The sequence below is a fragment of the Haliotis asinina genome, chromosome 4 (genome assembly GCF_037392515.1).
Source record: "Haliotis asinina isolate JCU_RB_2024 chromosome 4, JCU_Hal_asi_v2, whole genome shotgun sequence".
Taxonomy (NCBI): Eukaryota; Metazoa; Mollusca; class Gastropoda; order Lepetellida; family Haliotidae; genus Haliotis; species Haliotis asinina.
In genome coordinates, this window is record NC_090283.1 from 55,929,363 (window position 1) to 55,955,386 (window position 26,024).

The window sequence follows — 26,024 nt, forward strand, 5'->3', positions numbered from 1 at the left end:
AACCAGTAAAAGGTTTTATTGCATGTGATCTATTTCTTCTTTGGCATCAGATCACGGATATAAGACGTGGCTTTATTATCTGAGTATGGAATAAGAAGTGGTGTCACAGAGTTGTTGAGTGTTGCCTGAGCAGCAAATTCGGCCATTGTGTTCCCAGAAATGGCTGGGTAACCAACAAAAGACGAAGTCGTATTGGTCAGTAGCAGGATCATTATACAAACCAATAATTTCTATAAATGTGGATGTTATATATAGGTTTTTAGGCGAGAGTCTGAATACTATTTATTTTTAGGATGTCCTTGAATATATTTAAGAGCCGTTAATATGGCGTTTGCTTCAGATGTGAGCTGTTATCCGGTAATCTAGAGGATATTGTTCTGGAGCCAATGACTGGCACAAGCTACAGCGCTACGTAAAGTTCACCTTTACAAGCTTGTAAATGTCTTGTAAAGATGATGTTTACCAGACATTTACAATTTTGGAAAGATGATGTTTACAATTTGTAAAGATCCACAAGGGGAGATAACTGGTGGGTGATGGTAAAACGGTTCGCAAGACCTCAAATTCACACCTAATAAATCCCAAAGGCTAATTACAGTTTGACCCCACGACATAATTAATGAGCTAATTGGGGCGTGAAATAAGAGTGGGACAGACCACTGTTCAGTGGACAGTGGTCACTCTGTTAGGGGTAGGATGCTGATGCTCTTACTACAGTGTTCGGTGGAGTGAAGATGCATGGGTGTTTCTTTCACTATGCACAAGCTGTTTAGAAAAGAATTCCGACTCATTATCCCACTTATTTTGTGTTTTGGAACAGTGAATAACAATAACCATAAACAATATCACCTTGTCACCTCTGATAATATGCTAAATGATAGATATTGTGTTGTGATAACATAACACATGACAGTATATGTTGCTATAAATCATGTGGTCGATCCAACCTTTACCAGTAGTACCAGTGATACAGATGGGATAGGTCACCTTTTGAAATATTTCACAATCATATTTGATTTTTGTTGTTTCTGTTGATTCTTCCTTTCTGTGGTCAGCCAAGCAACAATCCACCATAATCCCATAAAATCATTGAGGCATGAAGTCCCATAAGCCGAATGAACTGTACCTGACTGAATAATTTTAGGCTTCGTGGGACTACTCCTGTTGTACACGGGCTAGTTGCAGTTAACACATACTGCTATATTTAACATAACTAAACAATAACCTTCAGGAATGGAACCCCGTGACAGAAGTGTGCCCTGGACAAATAACAGGTTGGAGGTTGGCATGGGAGGTTAAAGTAACTTTTCGAGATGATAAATTTCATGTTGGTCTGGAGACGCAAATTAATAAACTGAACATGGTGCAACATAGTGCTGGCCAGACACTGCTCCCAAAGAAAAAGAAACATCAAGACCTCCAGAGAGAACTGCCCACCATGGAACATAGGGCATTATTGATATGTTGTATTATTTTGATAGGTTATCTCATGGAACGAAACTTTCTAAAAGGTCACATAAAAAAGGAAAATACAACTTTGCAGATTCTGATACCTTTCGGTATGCAGTTACCGAAACAAATCATAAAAAATGCCAATTCAACCTATAAAGAAAACAAACGTGATGGAAAAAAACCCGCGAATTCGGAGTTCAAGCGATTCACTAAATTTCCCCCAGCGCTGGGGGGAAGAAGTTGTTTCAACTGTTGTGCTGCACTGCCCCCATAACGAATGCGCAGTGAATAGGTTTGCGGAGCTTGAAACAGTATGCATGCCCAGAGTATGAGGTCGTGAGCAGTAGTCTAAAACAAGTAAATAATCTACTCGTTACATAAAAAAAAACGTGTTGATTGTAAGAAGCAACCTCTATCACAGATAAAGCTTAATGTCTGGTTTATTGACACCTATATGTATGGCTGCCTGTCTGCTAAAGACAATATGCAATACACAGCTTCAATCATTGACCACATGTGATTTAAACTTAACACCTATCAGGCTATACGCCATAAACAAAATATATTGATTGATGACTCATGCACCCGAGTCCTGTCTCAGCCACATTATGTAATTAAGCAGGTGTGATACTTGTACACATGACATGCTTTATGTCTATGGGTTGCAAACAAACTACATCCTTTTTTCTCGGATGACTGGATCTCACGGAAACTGGTGCAAACTCTTGTCAGTTTCAAGTCCTGCTTTGTACTTGGACGAATGAGTTTCCAGTAGTTCACCACCTCTACTGGGATGATTTTTGATTGGATTGAACGCAAATTCAGAGATGGGTTTACAAAACCCAACATCTCTACATGCATTCTTTATGGATAACAACATAGTGTATATGATTTTGTTTGACAACGGTATATCAATCCATACTGAAACGACGCATCATATACAATACAAAAAGTTGTTATCCATAAAGAATCTTACTTCTAAAATGCCCATCAAACACATCATCTTTCTAAACACACTATTGGCCCCACCTTATGAGCCCTCGGCGTATCAGCAAATGAAGCAGACAATCGGTAGCCGTAGTTACGCTTGAGTGCACATCCACCAGCTATGACTGGGTTTGGTCTACCGCGGGCTTCGTTACGAGGGACGAATGTACAAGTACAACCAGGCATACTCTACAATACTCTATATAGGCTCCCTGGTACAACATATTGCACTTCTGTACGCTTGTAAGTTTATTTATTTTCTTACAAACAGCAGAACTGATATAATGGAATATATGTTACTAGTACTTATAGTGGTGGAATATTTGACATGTTGATATTTCATATGTTTTTTGGGTTTTTTTATCTCGTGATCAATAGTCGTAACGCCAAATACTAGTAAGTTCTTATCCACCTTGTCCCTGTAAAAACACAGAATGGCCTTCGTTCGACTTTGTGCATTGTCATTTTATTCACATGGCATAGGAACCATATGTGAGGTGTGGCGAGTCACACTGCTTCCATTCACCTCGCTACTCTGCTGCATCTTTATTGGATAAAAGATTGGATAAAAAAACATTTTGAAACTGTTTCTGATGAGTTGTAGGCTGGTTTGACATCTTGCAGTGTCATCATCGCGCCGAGGAGTGGGTTGTTTTGGTGGTGAAAGTTGCAATGTGCTGAATTTGGTTTATTACGCGTGAACAAGGAATGTAGCATATCCTAACATTGAAATAAATTTGATGTTCGCTTGATAGTGCTCCATGGTCAGTACTGCACTGTTGATGGAAATGGTATCCTATAATGCTGAACTTGTTTCACTTTTATAATACTACCGTCTTTCATGCGAATTAAATTATCCCAAAACAAATAGACAGTGTCAGGCTTACACTAGATGTTTATTTACAGATTACAACAAGAAAGAGGAAGACTAAATTTCCTACAAAAACATTCCATTTACAAATCTACGGAAAATATGTTTCACATTATTATCAAATAAACAATCAAAAACAACGCGGTAGCATTGTAGTTGTGCATTCTTTAATACTTGTTCATATTTTGCTTTCTTATGGCTGGGGAGGTCTGCCTGTTGCATCCCTTGGACTCGATTTCTGAAGAAAACAGTCAATATGATTATACTTGCATTAAGTGAATGGTAAACCAATGTGAAAATAGAATCAATGGTTATTCTCATAATCTCATAGCAAGTATTATTGATACTTGTGTATTTAGTGCATTAGAACACAGGTGTTGTATGGTACAACCTTTTTTCTCCTTTGAAAGATCACACAGATTAATACTGTGGGGTGATTGTTACTGTATCTCCCAGCCTTGAACAAAGCCTCAACACATAACAAGGCCTAATCCCTTGTTCACTGATGAGCAAGTCATGTCAGTAAGGGTTCATTAATTAACAAGGCCTAATGCTTTGTTAATTGATATCATCTCAGTTAAGATTCATCAATTAACATGCCTTCTTCCTTGTTCATTGATGGTAAGCCAAGTTACGTAGTGCATCCTCTTAAAACAGTTTCATCTAATTCTTGATTCCCGAAAGCTAGTTAAATTGGTTTTCATGTTTTACTTACTGTAGTTTTTCTGGAACATGATTGAGTTTGTTTTGGTTGTTTTTCTTTCTTGAGACGGTTTCCTTTTTTGTCTGCAAACATCTTGTCGTAGCCACTGCAACAAACAAAATACAATACCCTGACAGAAACTTTATGTTTCATTAAAACTGACGTATATATAACGTATATTATACAGTGATTACAGAATTATAACAAGAAGTCGTCACCAAACACATGCACCCGATTCAAACGGTTTGTTGCATAATTTTATTGTGGAACAAAAGTCACATTTGGAGCTCAAGAAATGAGCATTCTTATTTATATGACAGTGGGTTGTGCTTATTTTTTATTGTACACTGATGCATATAGGACAGAGCATTAAGCAGAACCGTAATACCTTGAAACTCAGCGAGCGGAATAACAGGGAGAGCTGCCTTAGCGTCCTTATTCTGTCCTGTTTCCAACCTGAAAAAGTACAATTCTAAATTTATTGTCAGCACAATGAAGATAAATTCATGTCGAGATTATTGTAGAAACACCTGAAGTTTTACTTGTTGAATGGTTTAATGCATTGAAACTCTTGCAGTTACTGTATTTAAATCATATTAAAGTATATTCTTACGTCTGTTGTGGATTTACAGACTCAGCATTCTTTAGAGCCTGCCTCACAGTTGTCTCTGAAAGTAAATTCATGGGGAAAATGCAATTAGCATTTTGAAAAACAAAATGACTAGCAGGTATTACAACTAAAGTCTTAAATAAAGTCGAATTACTGCTAATACAACATCGTATAAGAATATCTTGTCTGAAAACTTTACAAACATTTACAAAGAAATAAACAATCAATTTAGTTTTTTAAATATATTTGTGCTAAATTTGATTTTGAAATGCCTTAGCGATTTTGAAAGGGATATATCTATTAAAGTCACTATTCCATCCATAAAATAACGTGTGATATGGGAACCCAAAATGCGTATATGCATGAATATTGGGATTAGTCTGTATTCCTCCGTCATTGTTGTTTTTGATGAAACCTATCTCTTAAAACACAAAAGACAACGTTTTACGTCTGTAAGAATCCATCAAAAATCAGTCTTATACTAATTATACATTATAATTGAAATTACATGCAACAGGTAATCCTTCAGTTCAACCACATAAAACCGCTGGTGTTACCTGGGGAATATATTCCACCCCCATAGCCTGATTAAGTCCCAGGAAGGATATTTATGACATGTAATAAACCTTTGATCAGCCAGGTAGTCGGACTGTTGTTCTCATATCGTGATTCAATATACTAAACACTGAATGACAGGGATACGACTCTGTGTATTGAACTCCCTGCTAAATGATGTGGTAGTCTTGAGTGTAAGATTTCTCAACAACCATGCTGCTGAAGGAACACAGGGCATCATCAGGATTGCCTTACTGATTTTACAAATAATATACTTGCGTCATCTGCAATATACTTACCTGAGCTGAATGTGCCCTCTGAGGAAATATCGCTGACAGACATTCTGAACGGCTTTGTAGATGTAAAGTCTCAAATTCACGATAGCAAAAATGTCCGTATGTTGGTGTGCAAAGATCAACTGCATTTTCCCATCGGGTGTTCATATATGTATTTTAGATCTCAAAAAAGGTCATCAAATTACTTTGAGTTACTCTTCCTCTCTGTAACTTCTCCAACCAAGAAATACCATGGACAGTGCACGTGTACACAACGGTTTGTGAAACATGTAAATAAAGGTATGTCACTTTAATATGAATTTTACCAATTACCATGTACTTGAAATAGACTATTGTTCATCAAGACAAAGCGTTATCAAAACACTAACTCAAATCAGCCAAGTAATCCCACTAGTGGTATCCTCTTTCTTGTTGAAGTTGTTTATGTTAAGAGTAAGAGGATTATAAGGCATGCTCAACTGGGTTTGGTCGTTTAACTAATCCCACACAGCCATCACCAGCAGAGGGAATGATTTACACACCACATTTTTAGTACTTAATTATTGTGTTTGCTTTTTATTGATAAAAAATGAAATGGGATTGTGAACAGCTTTACAGTTTATATCGACACCGGTACCATACAACATACAATACAAAATTTAAATGCAGCATGTATTGTCACATATGTGTATAAATTTGAATTACAAACATGGGTAAAGCTTGAAGACAATCTTTTATGGAAATAGTGAATTATCTGATCGTAATAATCTGTCCATCTTAAGATCTGCCTACCTCTTCGATTTGATACTAAATATGATTGAAGAATTAAGTCTCATCGGTCAAAACAAGCTTCCTTTGCACATTTTAGCCGCGAGGTGACATTGACGGTTGACAAGAAGATTGTAGTGTTATTGGGAGGGTTATTTTCCTTTATCACCCCTTTATACCGCCTTCTTGAGATGTCCACACTCACCTGACACTACTATAGTCCGTGTGGCTCAAAAGCGGACCGACGGATTGCAATCTAACTCGAAAAGTAATTAACATATAATGCTCAATGAAAGGCTGATCATAATCAAAACGTTAGACCAACTCTGTGATTTGTTTTTGCAGAATTTGTTCTAAAAAATAAAAACATTACTGTTGTTTTACAAACTATTAAAGTGAGGAACAGCAAAACTTCACTCACTCACTCACTCACGCGTTGTCCAGCTAAATTGTATGTTGAGATTCATGTCGAACTCAGTTATCCGTACTAATAGCTGCTGAGATCGCTCGTTTGTGTGTTCTCATTATACAAGATATCTGTATTCCAGCCCTGTTGTCAGGCTCAGACTTCAAAATGTTGTAATTTGTCTAATTGCTGAATAGAGATTTTGCTAACGTCATTGACAGATGACAACACCTGAAACTAACGAAAATGTCTTTTTTGTTTTCACTGAATATATGCTATTTATGTTCACTGTCCATTGTTACGTACCGACATACAGAGTTATGACCGATCTCGTACGGTAATCACTGAAATAAACAGATGTAATTCAGCATATTAAAATTTAGCGCTAGACACAAACGACTAGTCAATCTCCCTTTACACAGATTATCGACAAACTTTTTAAGGGAAGGGAGGTAACTCTGCGTTATCTGCCTGACTGAAGTATTGGTAAACGTATTGACAGATTACAATTGAAAATTAAAACAATAATGTCTTTATCGTTGTACCTAAATGTCTGTACAGTGAGTAAGCGACATAATTAAGCAATCTGGACTGACAACCCACGTGGGTATAACCAGTAAAAGGTTTTATTGCATGTGATCTATTTATACCCACTTGGGTGTCCCACTTCTTTGGCATCAGATCACGGATATAAGACGTAGCTTTATTATCTGAGTATGGAATAAGAAGTGGTGTCACAAAGTTGTTGAGTGTTGCCTGAGCAGCAAATTCGGCCATTGTGTTCCCAGAAATGGCTGGGTAACCAACAAAAGACGAAGTCGTATTGGTCAGTAGCAGGATCATTATACAAACCAATAATTTCTATAAATGTGGATGTTATATATATTATATAATTGGGGCGTGAAATAAGAGTGGGACAGATCACTGTTCAGTGGACAGTGGTCACTCTGTTAGGGGTAGGATGCTGATGCTCTTACTACAGTGTTCGGTGGAGTGAAGATGCATGGGTGTTTCTTTCACTATGCGCAAGCTGTTTAGAAAAGAATTCCGACTCATTATCCCACTTATTTTGTGTTTTGGAACAGTGAATAACAATAACCATAAACAATATTACCTTGTCACCTCTGATAATATGCTAAATGATAGATATTGTGTTGTGATAACATAACACATGACAGTATATATTGCTATGAATCATGTGGTCGATCCAACCTTTACCAGTAGTACCAGTGATACAGATGGGATAGGTCACCTTTTGAAATATTTCACAATCATATTTGATTTCTGTTGTTTCTGTTGATTCTTCCTTTCTGTGGTCAGCCAAGTAACAATCCACCATAATCCCATAAAATCATTGAGGCATGAAGTCCCATAAGCCGAATGAACTGTACCTGACTGAATAATTTTAGGCTTCGTGGGACTACACCTGTTGTACACGGGCTAGTTGCAGTTAACACATACTGCTATATTTAACATAACTAAACAACAACCTTCAGGAATGGAACCCCGTGACAGAAGTGTGCCCTGGACAAATAACAGGTTGGAGGTTGGCATGGGAGGTTAAAGTAACTTGTTGGAAAAGCCCATCCCAACGTTTTCGAGATGATAAATTTCATGCTGGCCTGGAGACGCAAATTAATAAACTGAACATGGTGCAACATAGTGCTGGCCAGACACTGCTCCCAAAGAAAAAGAAACATCAAGACCTCCAGAGAGAACTGCCCACCATGGAACATAGGGCATTATTGATATGTTGTATTATTTTGATAGGTTATCTCATGGAACGAAACTTTCTAAAAGGTCACATAAAAAAGGAAAATACAACTTTGCAGATTCTGATACCTTTCGGTATGCAGTTACCGAAACAAATCATAAAAAATGCCAATTCAACCTATAAAGAAAAAAAATGTGATGGAAAAAACCCCGCGAATTCGGAGTTCAAGCGATTCACTAAAGTTGTTTCAACTGTTGTGCTGCACTGCCCCCATAACGAATGCGCAGTGAATAGGTTTGCGGAGCTTGAAACAGTATGCATGCCCAGAGTATGAGGTCGTGAGCAGTAGTCTAAAACAAATAAATAATCTACTCGTTACATAAAAAAACATGTTGATTGTAAGAAGCAACCTCTATCACAGATAAAGCTTAATGTCTGGTTTATTGACACCTATATGTATGGCTGCCTGTCTGCTAAAGACAATATGCAATACACAGCTTCAATCATTGACCACATGTGATTTAAACTTAACACCTATCAGGCTATACGCCATAAACAAAATATATTGATTGATGACTCATGCACCCGAGTCCTGTCTCAGCCACATTATGTAATTAAGCAGGTGTGATACTTGTACACATGACATGCTTTATGTCTATGGGTTGCAAACAAACTACATCCTTTTTTCTCGGATGACTGGATCTCACGGAAACTGGTGCAAACGCTTGTCAGTTTCAAGTCCTGCTTTGTACTTGGACGAATGACAGTTTCCAGTAGTTCACCATCTCTACTGAGATGATTTTTGATTGGATTGAACGCAAATTCAGAGATGGGTTTACAAAACCCAACATCTCTACATGCATTCTTTATGGATAACAACATAGTGTATATGATTTTGTTTGACAACGGTATATCAATCCATACTGTAACGACGCATCATATACAATACAAAAAATTGTTATCCATAAAGAATCTTACTTTCTTGTGACTCGCCATACTTCTAAAATGCCCATCAAACACATCATCTTTCTAAACACACTATTGGCCCCACCTTTTGAGCTCTCGGCGTATCAGCAAATGAAGCAGACAATCGGTAGCCGTAGTTACACATCCGCCAGCTATGACAAGGTTTGGTCTCCCGTGGGCTTCGTTACGAGGGACGAAAGTACAAGTACAACCAGGCATACTCTACAATACTCTATATAGGCTCCCTGGTACAACATATTGCACTTCTGTACGCTTGTAAGTTTATTTATTTTCTTACAAACAGCAGAACTGATATAATGGAAGATATGTTACTAGTACTTATAGTGGTGGAATATTTGACATGTTGATATTTCATATGTTTTTTGGGTTTTTTTATCTCGTGATCAATAGTCGTAACGCCAAATACTAGTAAGTTCTTATCCACCTTGTCCCTGTAAAAACACAGAATGGCCTTCGTTCGACTTTGTGCATTGTCATTTTATTCACATGGCATAGGAACCATATGTGAGGTGTGGCGAGTCACACTGCTTTCATTTCCCTCGCTACTCTGCTGCATCTTTATTGGATAAAAAATTGGATAAAAAACATTTTGAAACTGTTTCTGATGAGTTGTAGGCTGGTTTGACATCTTGCAGTGTCATCATCGCGCCGAGGAGTGGGTTGTTTTGGTGGTGAAAGTTGCAATGTGCTGAATTTGGTTTATTACGCGTGAACAAGGAATGTAGCATATCCTAACATTGAAATAAATTTGATGTTCGCTTGATAGTGCTCCATGGTCAGTACTGCACTGTTGATGGAAATGTTATTCTATAATGCTGAACTTGTTTCACTTTTATAATACTACCGTCTTTCATGCGAATTAAATTATCCCAAAACAAATAGACAGTGTCAGGCTTACACTAGATGTTTATTTACAGATTACAACAAGAAAGAGGAAGACTAAATTTCCTACAAAAACATTCCATTTACAAATCTACGGAAAATATGTTTCACATTATTATCAAATAAACAATCAAAAACAACGCGGTAGCATTGTAGTTGTGCATTCTTTAATACTTGTTCATATTTTGCTTTCTTATGGCTGGGGAGGTCTGCCTGTTGCATCCCTTGGACTCGATTTCTGAAGAAAACAGTCAATATGATTATACTTGCATTAAGTGAATGGTAAACCAATGTGAAAATAGAATCAATGGTTATTCTCATAATCTCATAGCAAGTATTATTGATACTTGTGTATTTAGTGCATTAGAACACAGGTGTTGTATGGTACAACCTTTTTTCTCCTTTGAAAGATCACACGGATTAATACTGTGGGGTGATTGTTACTGTATCTCCCAGCCTTGAACAAAGCCCCAACACATAACAAGGCCTAATCCCTTGTTCACTGATGAGCAAGTCATGTCAGTAAGGGTTCATTAATTAACAAGGCCTAACAGGCACAATTGCAAGTATTTGGTATATAGATCAATGCTCGCCGTACACATCAACTTTCATGTTTTCACGCATCAGACGCAGTTGCATTGATATAAAGCACAAATGGACTATACAAAATATGGCTTATTCCTTCAGTTTTCATGAATAAATATGTCACAAGCAAGATCCATTATGCATATCAACAGTAAGAACTCTAACAGAACAAAAGAAATAATAAATTAGTAAGTTTACAGAGTCATGGGGATTCTTGAGAAATTTCAAAATTGAACGAAATAGCAGTAACATCCTTCCTAAATTTACAAAAATGTACAAGCCTTGTAAATATCACCTTTACAATCGTTGTAAATGTTTGTAAATATGACATTTAATTTTTGTAAATTTTTGTAATTCACCATTTTTTTTCTAGTGTACCGTCCTTGGACCCATCTGTAAATAAGCATTTGTAGGCATTATATTTACTTTTCAATTGATTATTGTCTTGTTTTACAAAAACACGATGAATACAAGCATGTAGAGAAATATGTGTACATAGATGCGTGTAGAGAAATATGTGTACATAGGTGCATGTGGATTAATATGTGTACATAGACGCATGTAGAGGAATATGTGTACTAACACGCATGTAGAGGAATATGTGTGCATAGATGCATATAGAGGAATATGTGTACATAGATGTATGTAGAGGAATATGTGTACATAGATGCATGTCGAGGAATATGTGTACATAGATGCATATAGACGAATATGTGTACATAGATGCATATAGAGGAATATGTGTACATAGCAGCTTTTGGGCTCAATAGACAGAGTGACTGAGTGCGTTTAGTTTTACATCGCACTCAGCAATATTCCAGCTATATAGCAGTCTGTACATAATCGAGTCTGGACCAGTCAATCCAGTGATCAACAACACGAGCATCGATCAGCACAATTGGCAATCGATGACATGTGTCAGCGAGCCTCACTACCCGATCACGTTAGTCGCCTCTTACGAGCATAGTTGCCTTTTATGGCAAGCATGGGTTGCTGAAAGCCTATTTTACCCCGGGACCTCCACGGGTCTTAGAGATAGAGTACATCAAGCATAGTAAATATCAGTAATAGCTTTTGGTTAAATAGTCATTCATGGTTAAATCCAGGGACAAAAGGAGACAATTTGGCTGAAAGCCTTCCCCTGTATTATTTCCTCTGGCTTCAGTGGTAAATATGACGTTCAGTATACCTTAAGTAATTGTCAACTTTTGGAATTGTTTTCTTTAGAGAGCAATTGTAAATATAACTCTTAGCAAATGAAATTATATGATTCAGTAATGAGTTCTCATCTAAACAGCAAAACCATTTGTTTTGGTCAAATTAAGTGATTGGATACGTTTTGAAATCCACTGTTCAAGTTTCTTCCAGAAAGGTTAGGTTTCATCACAATCCCAATATACATGGCAAAATGTAGTTAGAAGTTAATAGTCAGAGAACCATCACCTCAAGGAGATATATATATGATTTGTGGAAAAGGCGCGTCTGGACATCATAATGTTTCGACTTCGAATGAGGAGACGACAGAGCTCCAAACATCAGCTTATAGAGTTGAAAACTGCGTTCAAATGTCGAAGTTATTTTATTTTCAGTTCGATTTCTACTGGCCTAGTGCATAGTGAGTCATGCATATGCTTGATAACAATGCCATTATCAAGACCCATGCTTATATGTGAGTGGCAATGTACTGTCAGTGCATTGACAAACGTAGTACACAATTGTTTGTGCAGTGTGGAATCTGCACACTAACTCACACTATGCAGTAAGTGCATCAAGTGCAAGTTTCAAAAGGCTTGATTTGCATGAATACTCACGCCTTTAACTGCTGCTATTGCTGTGCATTGAAGTGACCTAGCAGCCTCATATTACAAGTTCTGCCTGGGCACGCGGTCGTACCGACGTAGTAAACATTCTGACTGTGAGTGCTAATAACGTTATAACCATAGAATGTTTCTTTTAATTTGCTATCGTAAGTATCGTGTACATTCGTTGAATAGATGTGCTTTCAGATCATACCCGCATATATCATGGTATTTGTACATTCATCTTTGGGTGTTCACGGTTTTCTCGATGTATGCATAGTGTGTGTGTTTGTGTGTGTAACCTCGAATGTATTTGACCTACATATAATGACCAGTGAGAGATAACACATGTGTGCGATGGGTCAATCTGCTGTCTGGTGCGGTGTACGGCAAATAAGGTATAATGTCATAGATCGTACCTGCTATCTAGTGTCGGCTGGGCTTTGTCTGGTATGGAATAAGGGAACTGAGGTATGTATGTGTCAATTCCTACGTGTTGTCTGGTATGGGGTATGGGAACAGAGGTACGTCTGTGTCAATTTGTAGTTGTTGTCTGATGTGGGGTTTGGGAACTGAGGTGTGTATGTGAAAGATCTTTCCTGTTCTCCGTGTATTGTACACTTGTACATAACCCAGAAACAGGGCTTGTACTGAGATGTATTAGTACTGCGATCCCAGCAATATCCCAGCACTATTCCAGCAATATCCGAGCACTATCCCAACAATATCCCAGCAATATCCCAGTTTGGACACCAGAAATGGGCATCACTACCCGTGTGGGGAATCGAACTGGAGCAAACGCTCTAACCACTAGACTACCCCATGCTAGACTGTTTGTGGAAAGGAGTTTACCAGTGATAAAGTGTTATCGCATTCAAGTACCCAAATGGGATGTCATATCTCTGATGTTGACCGTTCATTTTTTATTTGAATATTGTCATAAACAGTAAATTAATATTCACACCGTTTTGTAGAACAGCGTCGGGAAAATAAAACCTATTACATTCAAGCTATTATCAATATTCCTGAGGAATTTTTGCTCTTCTGAAAGCACGAAGACCCGATGGAAGGAATAAGTCAACATGGTAGATTATACTGCTATCAAAGTTGATTTATGTACAGGTATAACGGGAAAGAGTTTTGGGAAAACGTTTCTTTATCGCTTTAATAAGCTATTCATGTTAAAAAAGACCCTTATGTAAAACAAACACGGCACATTAAACAAGGTTGAATGAAATATAGGGAAATGAAAACATTGGACTCGGACAGTTGTTTCAAAGGCATTTAGAAGTTGGAGGAATCAAACTAAAAATGCTTTATGGTTGAACTTCTTTATTATACAAGGTCACAACGTTTCGTGACAGATCCTAGTCTCTTCTTCAGGTGAAGTGAGGGTAAAACTAAAGGGTTGTAGTATATATGCACATAACAGTAGACCGATAACAATGAGTAACAAGATATACAGGTTTCTATTAATTGATGTACAGGCTTCGATTAATTGATGTACGGGCTTCGACTGATTGATGTACAGGCTTTAACTTATGTACAGGCTTCAACTGATCGGTGTGCAGGCTTGTGTTGATTAGGTTAACGAGTTGCAGGTAAAGATGTTTGGATAAAGATTAGTCACTGAGGATAAGGTGGTTCCATGCACTGGGTAAGTAAACACCTCCGTCTCTGTTGATTGAGGGCTTGTTCAGCTTGATTGCAATGGCTTCTCGGGGCTTCCGTTTTTTGAAGTCATTGGCATTCCCAACTAATGTCCTGGTGTTGTCCCAAACAATCTTGTGAATGGGGTTGTGCATGATGTGTTCACATACAACAGACTTCTGATCCAAACGCCAAGCGACGTTATATCATGGTAGATATGTGTTCTAGCATATTATGTTGTGTTTGTGACATTAGTTCCACATTCGTTTACGAAACTCATCTCTCAACCAGACTTGATTTGCAAAATTGAGGGTATACACACACGATCCGGAAAATGAAGACTAAGGTTTTTATGTGAGAGATCATTTGTGCTTCTTTGTGAGAGCTTGGTCAGCCTCTTTTCTCTGTTCTAAGTAGACACTGGATTGTAAGTTGTGGCTTTTGACGCAGTTAAGGTATGAGGAGGGTCTTTCTTGTATGGAGTTTGGCAACCGAAGCATGTATGTGAAAATCAAGCGTGATGTCTGGTGTGAAGTATGTCCTTGCAAGATCATCTGTGGTGTTTGTTTGTTTTTCTAATTATCTATACATCCACATGGGCTGTGGCGTCGATAGTCAGATGTTTGAGCATACGTTTGATGAATTTCGACAGTAACACGATACTCTACTTGCCATTCAAATGAACCTAGAGCATGTCATCCAGTCTCTTGCTAGTGCACACTGCCGATCTCAAGTTATGTCACCATGCTACTTGACATACATGTTAGCCTGGAATCACCTGGAACCTTAAGGTATATGTATACCTTAAGGTTGCTGCACACATGATATCCAAGTATGTGATAACACATTAAACAGACGTACACTTGTACACCGAGCACATCGCACCTGTTCGTTGACATGACACTGGCCAACGCTGAGGTGTTTAGAAGGTGTATGTGACAAGGACATGGATGCCATGCTGGCGTGTGCACGCACTTCTTTCTCTGTAGTGAAGTCTTCTTGAGTAGTATCGATGTGATCTTGTTTATCAGGTAACATGTTAAGATTAACAGAGAATGATCGTCTGAACTAGGACACCGCACCACATGTAACCATTAAAAGTATGGTTCCCATGTATTTCAGTAATTGTGTTCGTATAAAATGTGCTAAAATGTTTTGAACATCGTGTGCAAAAGGACTTTGCGAACACTTGGCATCTTTGCAATATTTTCACATTTGCTTTTACTCATAGCATAAAAAGATACATATAATACTACTACTTCCACTTTCATCTTTCAAGACTGAAAGGACGAACAAACATTTTGCTCCAAAATGTGCAATGAAATAGCACAACGACTTATTACAGAGATGAGATTGACTGAGCGTATGTCAATCCTATTATAACGGCAATGTAGCTGGATTCCATACAATTGTGGAAAAAGGTCAACAAAATTCGAGCTGAGCATCTAGATAAAATGACGGCATGATTATTCACGGTACATTCTTTACCTTTCTTTAAATTGACAGGAAATCAGTTAAGTGGATCATATTCCCTCTGAACTACACAGCTTGCACAATTGGAGCAAAGGATGAGTAATTTGCAGTGGGGAACGCTGTCATGCGCACATCTAATCTAACCCAGCAGTGGACTAACCAAGGTATATATCAACAGGCTGCTCTTTAGCGGTGATATGATACGTCCCTGCACCACAGTCGACAAGGACAGGAGGGGTAAGTTTGTCCACCACAATACACTTCACTTCATGTTTAAAGATTACAACAATAGTCCTGTTGTATGTAATGTACATTCATGCATAGTGCATGTTCAAAGTGCAAGGCACAGCAATAAGAAGTTTCTCGGAGAAAATGAGATCACCCTCGTCTCGAGCCATCTGGTTCGTAAACTAGTAGTAAAATGAGATATAAGTGACAGCTTGATTGTTCAAAGAAGTGTCTATCAATCAATGATCAGATACATTTTAGTTCCGTTTATCATACACACGTATCAGACCACCATAACCTGCATCCGTACAGATGTAAACACGTTGGTTTCAGATACATATTACCATTCGTGTTGGCATGATATAAACACGTGAATGACTGATTTGCCTGTATATTTGTTGGTTGCTTGTTGTTTAATGCCACAATCAGCAGCTTTAGGGAGGCTGTCTGTAAATAATCAAATCAGGACCAGACAATTCGGTGATCAACTTCAGAAGCACAACTGGGATAAGATGACATTTGACAACCAGTTCAGAGACCTTGACTATCTAATCCCTTTTGTGGTCTCTTAGTACACACTTGCGTTGCTGAAACTGGAATCCTGACCTTCACGGGTTTTATAGTTATGCACGAACACCATACAAGGTGTGAAGATCATTCCCGGTATAAACCTGATGTGACACAGCTTAACTGGTGATAAATACAACTTGGAAGAATGCTTGTTAATTCACTGATGCTTATTGGTAGAAATGTTGCATCGCACACTGGACATAATAGTACTTTTAGATGGTGCATCCTGTTTGGAGTTGCGATGGGTAGCCTTGTGGTTAAGGAGGTCGTTCATCACCCTGAAGATCCGGGTTCGATTCCCCACATGGGTACAATGTGTGAAGCGCATTTCTTGTGTCGCATTTCTTGTGATGTTGCTGAAATATTGCTGAAAGCAGCATAAACTCACTCACTCATATGTGGAATATGGGGTGAAACTGGTGAAGTCTATACACATAAACATGTAAAATTAAACACTGTGTAAAACAGTCGATTTGCTTTTGTTGCCTCATGTTTGGAATAAGGTGTTGAATATTTGGTTCCTATGCATGTGCAACAGTGTCCGTAAGTGCTAAGTGCTTGAAATGTACGCTCAAGAAAAGAAATATATGTCCTTCCGTAATGAGGTTTAAATTGAAAGCAATGAATGCATTTCGTATGATCAATTTATGTTAATAGGAAATAAAAGGACACGTAGGGTTTGAAAATGACTATTTATACATGGTGAAATGGTATTGGAATCATCTGTCAGTCACACAAAACATCTCCGGAGATCTGGAATGTACAAAATAGACGTAAACCGACTTTAATATTTGGTATTGTAAGCGTGTATGTATTTTGTAAACTGACATCAAAACCCAGCGCCCAGTTCACTATACATGTGATTCGCCATATGAAGTAGGCTTCATTGTGGAGTTTGGTCTCTTGGGGAAACTTGAATGAGCATAGTCTTCACTTCAAGGTCTTCAAGTTCTCATAATTGTTTTGATCCCAATCTTGTTTTTCTGAACCACGAGTATCAGTGTCCATGGCGTCATGCTAAACATACAACGGTGAAACTACTGACATAAAAGCTCGACATTAGCTACCATACAGTGAAGTCTGTTGTACGTTATAAAGTACAGTGCGAAGTATTTAAGGTCAATAATGTCAACACTTTCAATAAGTTTAGATGTATAACAGATTTTCCACGTTAATGGCAGGGCAGGGCTATTTATGCCTGAAGATATGAACATTTTCAAACGTCCAAATCTAAATGCAAATCACCAAATGAATGTTTAAAAACACACAATAATCAACACTACTCTAAACGTGTCGTATCCCTTTAATATTTGAGGAATGCATACAGCTTATTTTTCAGGAACCTCCTTGACATGCCAGAGATACTATACAGAGTAGATGCAAACCGTCCTCGCGGTTGAGGAAGAAGACACATTCAAGAATAAGGGACAAAACACTGGATGTCAGTCTGAAAATAAAACCATGAACAGTCAAAGAAAGGACATTGATGGTGGGTATGCATGGGTGGTTTGTGTTGCTTGCTTTGCTATTGAGGTGATCGGTGGATGTATAAACACTTCAGTTGGAGTCATTACACCGGCCATTCTGGAAGAAGTTGATGACGACTTGGTCAAAGTGTCGTGGGTAGGATCAACACTGCTTGGAACGTTCACAATGTGCGGTAAGTGTGCTTGCTCCAGGTTTGCAACCATACGTTTTAGCTGTCAGATGAACAGAGCAGGGGGACCTCAGGTTTCTCAGATCCAGGTCAGGTCGACCTAGAGCACCTCGGCCTGAGATCGACACGTAAAGTTGAGACATCTTTGTTCAAACACCACGGTCCCATCACCCACAATCTAAATCCATGTACTGCGCCGAATCTCCGACCAGACAGTGCGCAGTTGGTTATGGGAAGCCAGACCCTTTGATGTTGAAGACCATCAAAGTCAACCGTTGATCGTTGGAAAATGACAATGTTCTTGATGACGTTGCACGTGTTTGACAGGACTTCCTCCAGCAAAACAATGTTCAGGTGTTACCTTGGCGTACTCGATCGCCCGATTTGTCCCCCATTGAACATCTAAATCAAACTCGTGATCGACGCTTGCCTCAACATAATCCATCACCTCAGACACAATAAGAACTGCACACAGCACGACACCAAGCATTCCGGGAGACAGTATTGGTACTGTTTCCTTTCTTCATGTCAATTCTCAAGATGATCACACCAGATACTCACATTTCACTCTGACCAAATGGCTTTGATAGCACTCTTTGGTTTTATCAAACACTTCCTAGTGTGTCAATCATGTTTTGGAAATTAGTAAAGTGATGATTTTACAGTATGTGACCAATGCTGTTATTTTTGAACCAGTTATAGGTGCATAGTAAGTACACTCCAAAACGTCATGTGACGTTTCTTTTTAAAGAGTATATAAAGATAGAATAGGAACTATGTATTGAACATGTAGATGTACTTTAGGTAGGTTGGGCAATTAAGCGATCGGCAATGACTTGTCCATGCAAATCTGTGTGGTTCATAAACAACGTCAGTCGTTGCCACACGTAACTCAAGGTCATTGTGTAGTTTTAAGGGGCACATGTTCGGTATCTCATGTAACACATAAATGACTAATCATGCCTATTTCGAAACATTGGTCCCCGTCGTTTGATGCCAAACCACGAAATAATCCCATCTTGAAGTCCATTACAGTAAGGAAAAAAAACCAAACAAACATTATGTGCAGCGTAGTTATTAAAGTTTGTCATGGATCCAGTATGATGAAAGAAATACATGGTTCCTTCAAAGTTGGAAATGAAATTCGGACACCAATATTGGCACATCTTCCTCGATGAGATCAAAATAGAAAATTTATTCAATGCTTTCGAGAGCAAACGTGTCAAGTCTTTCCTTTGTATTTTGCTATTAATCCGGAAACCAACAAATAAATAAATAAATAAATGACTCTTTCAGGACCATTGGCAGGAATTATTCAAGACAAAATTGGAAACCGATGGACAGGGATTCTGGGTGGTATACTGATGTTTCTTGGACTGACTGCTGCATCTTTTTGTAGGACTGTCACTGGTTTGATACTTACTTTCGGAGTCATAACAGGTAAGATCAACATGCCTGTTGTGCAAACTTAAAACCAAAATGAAAAGTGACAGAAATTCATCTTGGATCAATAATCTTCAAATTTGTATGGTAGATTCTGACGACATCAACGAGTTAAGATATCTGAAACTCAGATACACACACATGGGGTCATGTGTTATACACGAGGCACTAGTTTGATCAGATATTTTCTATAAGAATTTGAATTAGTACTTAAATAATTCCTATTGGTTCAAAAATCCGATTTGCATTTATCTAACCCATGCGTTGTTAATCGAGGACCTTTCGGTTTTGCAAATGCAACTCCAAATGTGTCCACCTCACACACACACACACACACACACATCCAAATGGGTACGTCTGATACGACCGGACAAAGGGGTAAGCCTGTTGAGACACAGATGCAAATGAGGACATGTCATAAACGCAATCAAATGGGCAGTTTCTACACACAAATTTGTACAAATAGGTGTTCTGCAGCACTCTAAGATTCACTCTCGCCTCAGAATAAAATTGTTTGGGGCGTTCGTTTTATGAACTTACAGCCGATTAACATTACATTGCTAAGCATTCAGTAACCGCTTTTTCCGAAATGTTTACTCTTTGACAACTGGTAAATTCTTCTGAGAAAGATTACCTTACATGATGGAATGTGTACAAAAATTGCACCTTCATATTTACCGTTTCGATGCAAGCTATAACATGGAAATAAGGGTGTGCTCTCCGTGTGCTAAACTAATAGTACCTGTAATAATAATAATATGTTTGATGCTGTTACCGAACAAGAAAATATACCTCCTTCCATTCTTCTTTCTTCTCCTTGGCAATTGGTAAGGCCAGACACTAGCAACATTTGACAACTCAGAAACTAATGAATTACAATCAACACTAATTCAATCGGTCAGAAAGTAAATATAATGCATACATTATGAGTTGTTCAGTGGTCAAGAGGGGAACATGAACAAACATCGAGAGTACCTGAACCCGTGATTTCCCCGAGGAACCAGTGAACAACTTATTTATCTTGAGGAACACCTCGATGTTAATTTTGAACTCCTTAAAGCATGGGTATTGAACCATACGCTTCAACCAACTTGTGTGAATCAAACGATTCGAATCGTGCATCTTGCTGGTTTTCCCAATAGGTATTGTCTTAGTAAAGTCACCGCGATGTAATTTCCCTTCTTAATATTCACAGGGACAACATTTGAACGTTTTGTCAAAATTTGTTTATTGGAAAGAGAGTCAAATGTTTCGTAGCCATAGCTAGATTTTGCAGACGACACAAGAAAAACATCGATTTGCATTCGCAAAACATCCGTAATGTCCGTGCATCATGCGTTAGTTAATGTTAGTCGAGATAAAAGAAAAAGTAAGTACCACGAAGTACCGAGTTGCTATTTGCAGCAGGGTATATTGCAATGCACCTCGCTTGTACATGGGGTACACTGAAAAGAATACAAGAGCGCTCAGCCAATCAGACAGCGACCTTTATGTGTGAATTAAGGTAAATCCATTTTACAGATGCATCCAAGGGTGGTGACACTGCTGCTTGTGCCACTCTCATTGGATCCAGAACATTATTTACATGGAAAGTGGATCACAGCTCAATTTTCTCAGCTGAAGAAAATGCCACATATACATAGTGCCGCTTAAATATAGTAAAACACCTTAAGTATAAACAATATAGCATTTTTGCAGACTGCCTTTCGTGATTTCTTCCACTTGTAATTGAAATCATTGAATTATACAATTATGTGACTACTCGTCTTTAGTTGGTTACCCAGCCATACTGAAGCAGTAGAACACCCAAGTAGGCATAGATAATTTAAATGCATAGAACCTTGCATTGGCTATACCTGGTATGCTGTAACATAGGAGATGCAAATGCTACGAGAAAAGTTACGAGATCTCAGGCTTACGAGAGCTTTATGAAAGTGGCCCTGATTTGGAGAGGTTATCACACACCTTTTACTGAAAGGTGAGGATCATCCGTCTTACGTCTCTTGTGATGAGAAAATCAGGATCATGTCTTGCTCGTTGACTCTGTTGAATATTCAATCACAATCGATAACTATTTAAAATCACGAACAATGAAAGATTTATTTCATAATATCAGTTATCATTTAGTTATTGCATTTTGAAAACGAAAACACCATATATGCTAATGGTTTGTAAATAGATAAATAATTTATGATTGGAAGTTTGAATTAGTAACGAGTTATTTGTTGTATCCTCAAGAGGGGTGAAAGTACTGTAAAATTATTGTCCATATTGAGAGGATACGCAAGTCCTAAACTCACCATATATTAATCGTAGAATAAGTGTGATTTTAATTTATGGCTAGACCTGTCTAAATTGCTAAAGAAGCGTTGTACTGAAACAATACATTCGTGAGGCATTTTCCGTAATACCAAAACTCGTTGGTTATTCTGTATTAAATGTAATATCTCATTGGTGTATGCATCCACAACCTGTGAACCTGTGTACCTATATCCACAGGCTTAGGTTGTGGTCTGGCTACTAATGTCAGTGGCGTGGCACCCAGCAACTACTTCAAGAAAAGACTCCCAGTAGCATACGGTATCTGCGTGACTGGAAGTGCACTAGCACTGCTGGCAGTCGGACCATTAACAATTCAGCTGTTAGAAATGTACACTTTATCCGGCACGTTGCTTATTTGGGGCGCTATTGCATTCAATGTGTGCTTAGCTGGAGCTCTAATTCGACCATCGTCTATACTGAAGCAAGAGGAGTCAATGTCAAAAGATCTTGCCCACCAGGACGACACAGAGGAGATTTGTGAAGCACAAGGAGACCCTACAATGAAGACGCAATCACAATATAACGCTCTGATTGTTGAAGACACGACCGACAAGTTTGAACAGAATGACGAGAACCGTTGTTCTCCAGCTAATTCGCATCGGAGTGTTGCAGAAAACAGTCCTGGGAACAGTAATGAAACGGCAGAATCTCTGCTTGAAGACAACTCGCATTTAGCAACTGAAAACTCACGGAGTAGGATCATACCTCAGTGTGCAAACGTGTTCTGCTCAAATGGATTTTTCTTTTATCTGCTCAGTCTCATTTTCTGGGCTCTTGGGGATGCAGCCTGCATGGTTCATTTACCATATTATGCTGAATTGAAAGGCAGTACACCTGCACAGTCTGCAAATTTGTTCACTGTCATGGGTGTTCCTGCGATGTTTTCTGGACTGTTGACTGGTTTTGCCGCTTCTGATCCAGCTATAGGAAGCATTATCCTTCATGTGGGACTACAAGGAATGTCAGGGGTGTCCCTCCTGTTACTCCCTGTGCTCTCACATACGTACAGTCTCCAGATGATTTTCAGTGTCCTGTATGGTGCATACGGTCAGGGATCTTTTACATTGGTTAGTCCAATATGCATTGAGCTGATAAGCCGTTCCAAATTGGCCATTGGCTATGGTGTATGTTCCTTCTGCATGGGAATCGGAAACATGGTTGGACCACCTATTGCAAGTAGGTTAACTTTGATCGTATATTTTCCCGATGAATGTGTGATTGATTGATACGATGATGCTTTAATAAATGTGTTAATGTGTAACCCGCCATCTAACCGGTGCGTGAATGTATGAACCAATCATGAAACGTGCATACATGCTCAAATATGCATTTTGGTGTATACTACAAAAGCTTTTTAAACTATTTTATCATCAAATTGAGCCACATGAAGACCCACCACTTTGTGTTTCAGGTCTTATTTATGAAAGTACCGGAGTGTATGACTTTACGTTTCTTTTTGCAGGTAGGTAACTGTGATCACCGTTATTAAATATCGTACTAGTTAAAGGAAACAAGTAAACTTTGTTTTATGCAACCCGTCAATAATGTTTGGGCAAGTAAGAGAGTATGTGTGCAGTATGTATTTTGTTCAGACATAAACATTCCTGCCCCATTTGTTTGTCAGCATGACAAACCGTTAATGAAGCATACAGTTTGATGGATGCCAGCTTGAATGACATTGAAAAGACGTTTCGATGTAGAATAACACACCATTATCACTTTTAGTTGGATAACATTGTAAGAACAGACATCGAAAGGCTGCTCTGTGCAACAATCAAGATGTCATCCATGTCGTTGTATGCTTTGTTTTCCATGTTCAAGAGTGCTGAACAAACAATTGGCAAAGAAAGCGGTTAGATTTAATCTCTCGTAAAGATAAGTAATTAGATTATGAGGAAACCACAATCGTACATTTTTTAAAGAAACAACACGTTTTCATTGTAAGCATCAGATGTTATTGTTTGTAAGTATATACTTAATGTGCATGCGTTCTACTTGTTTCAGTACAAAATGTTTTGCCAACATCAGTTTCATTGTTGTCTACATATTTCATAGTAAGGGATTACAGCTTTACGCCGTTTCAGCAGTATATAAGCAATGTCACAGAGGAGGACACAAGACGTATCTTTTCAACTCTGTGTATACTTGTTCATTGTTTTGTTACAGGTGCCTGCTTCATCATCAGTGCCTTCTTCGCCTTGTGTATTCCCTTGTCCAAGAAGCCAGCATAAGTTGATATTTTAATGTTAACTTTGTATGAATATCTATAATGTTTTGTGTATCTCCCTCAACGAAGTGGGAAAAAGATTTTGGTTTTGTCTCTGACCGTCCGAAATGATGGGGACAAATCTTCTCAAGAACTGATACAGAAAGGGAAACCAGATTTAGTGTGTGATTTCAGGACATGAATGTCCTGGTGGATGGTACCAAATAGGAACACAGCACTGTAGCGGGAGATACTGATGACCATGTCTTCTTCTTGCAACTACTTGGTCAAATGATTGTTATCAAATTACAATGTATGATTGTAACGTTGTACACAACTAAATGTTGGTGCCATGAACATAGCGAGGCATATCTGATGAAAACATCTGATGAAAAACGTAGTAAGTGAAACTGTAAATAATTTCCGAATTATAATACACTAAAAGCAAGACGCATCTTTGACACTGAAGTTAATGTGTAACGGGCCTATCTGAATCGAAACTGATTCAATATATAGACGATATTTTCCCTTTCATAAAATATATATGGCATGGTATGTTAATGTTTGGATTCTCTTACATGAACGAATAAAGACAAATGTTATAGAATTCACGCCATCATTTACACGTGTCCCCTGAAAAACCCGCCCGAAGAATTAGTTACATGACTTACTGCAGTGTCACTCATTCCGATCTATGTATAACCTAATGTGACTGAACCCATTGACAGAAGCTAATGTAAGTTTGACACTTATAATTAGCAATATAACAACATTTAAGCTGATCATATGTAAACTATCTCAAATTCTGTTGCTAGGTCGCTGTTGTGGTAAATAAACTACGAAGCATACCACTTTATGAGTGACAACTTCTTACTTACTGCATGGACCTCAATTGCCCTTATGGTCAGGAGAAGAGAGGAAAGTAAATGCGTAACGTCGGTCGACGAATGAGTTAACCAATCAACTAAACAGTTAGCACCCAATCAGCATGTTCACAACTAAGTCCTCTTTGGAAATTGGCACTACTTGTACATTTTCATCGTTGATCATGCTTCTGATGATGTTTTATGGTGTAGATTTTCTCACCTATCAATAGATTTTAAAGTGGTTTTAGCAGTCTGTTACCTTACCCCGTTTGGTCCCATGTCAGAGACCCAGAGGAATTCTTTGAGAGTCTTTTGCATCAAGTGTATTGCAACCGGACCCAAGGTATTGTTCAAGTGTGCGGGACAGTAACGCTAGAAAGGGAGACAACTCTGATTGTGTTGATGGTGTAGACTCCCTGCCAATACGTAATATAGTCCACTACGGTGAGTACCATATTGAAGATATCTGACAGATTTCCTGGTAGACGTCAACTTTTGAATGCTGAATGGAAGAAATTGTATAAATAACGACTTCACGTGTATCAGTCAAAACAGACGATCCGTGCTTGACTATGTTCTCATACCCGAAGGACAGCTGCCTCTGTTTGATGAGTTGAAGGTATCACTATGTCTTCTATTGTTGGTATGTATGCCGATAGCGCTCCAGAATTTTTACCTGGCCATTCCATGTCAGCTTACCCCCTTAACTTGTCTGGGTCTTATTCTGCTCCACCGACGATGCTTGTTCGGATATATTTCTTCAGTTGGAATGAGACGTTATAATGTAAATACTGAGCCTGTGGAATTCCTGGCTGATGAGAATACGTCAAGCTACTTACCTGGAACCATAGCCAGATTTGAAGGTCTATTACGCGACAACGACAATGTTAATAGTGCGTATGAACAGTCATCATGGGCAGCAATGCATGCTACAATGCGGAGGGGCATACTACTAATCATAGAAAGTCGTGGTCCATGCTGTCCCAATATCCGACAACTCCTTTTTCCATTTCAG

General features: G+C 38.5%; 1 protein-coding gene across 3 annotated transcripts; it reads left to right on the top strand.

Moving 5' to 3' along the window:
• The first annotated feature begins 12,484 nt into the window (after window positions 1-12,484).
• Window positions 12,485-24,994, top strand: LOC137282599 (monocarboxylate transporter 5-like). 3 transcript variants are annotated; one of them, XM_067814373.1, is made up of 7 exons: window positions 12,485-12,710; window positions 15,751-15,954; window positions 17,855-18,175; window positions 19,469-19,612; window positions 22,115-23,113; window positions 23,349-23,399; window positions 24,104-24,994. In XM_067814373.1, exons 3-7 carry the CDS (start codon window positions 17,893-17,895, stop codon window positions 24,166-24,168), a joined length of 1,542 nt encoding a protein of 513 aa, XP_067670474.1. In that variant the 5' UTR covers window positions 12,485-12,710; window positions 15,751-15,954; window positions 17,855-17,892; the 3' UTR covers window positions 24,169-24,994. The 3 variants fall into 3 exon arrangements, with proteins under 3 accessions (XP_067670474.1, XP_067670475.1, XP_067670473.1); XM_067814374.1 differs by having other exon boundaries at window positions 12,702-12,761; XM_067814372.1 differs by lacking the exon at window positions 12,485-12,710 and adding an exon at window positions 12,924-13,065.
• Window positions 24,995-26,024: the final 1,030 nt, after the last annotated feature.

Bases quoted from the DNA above. Each gene is read 5' to 3' on its own strand.
- LOC137282599 (XM_067814373.1), top strand. From the start codon at position 17,893: ATGCAAACCGTCCTCGCGGTTGAGGAAGAAGACACATTCAAGAATAAG. The intron at 18,176-19,468 runs GTAAGTGTGCTT...TGACTCTTTCAG, and splicing joins TGGAACGTTCACAATGTGCG to GACCATTGGCAGGAATTATT. The intron at 19,613-22,114 runs GTAAGATCAACA...CTATATCCACAG, and splicing joins TACTTTCGGAGTCATAACAG to GCTTAGGTTGTGGTCTGGCT.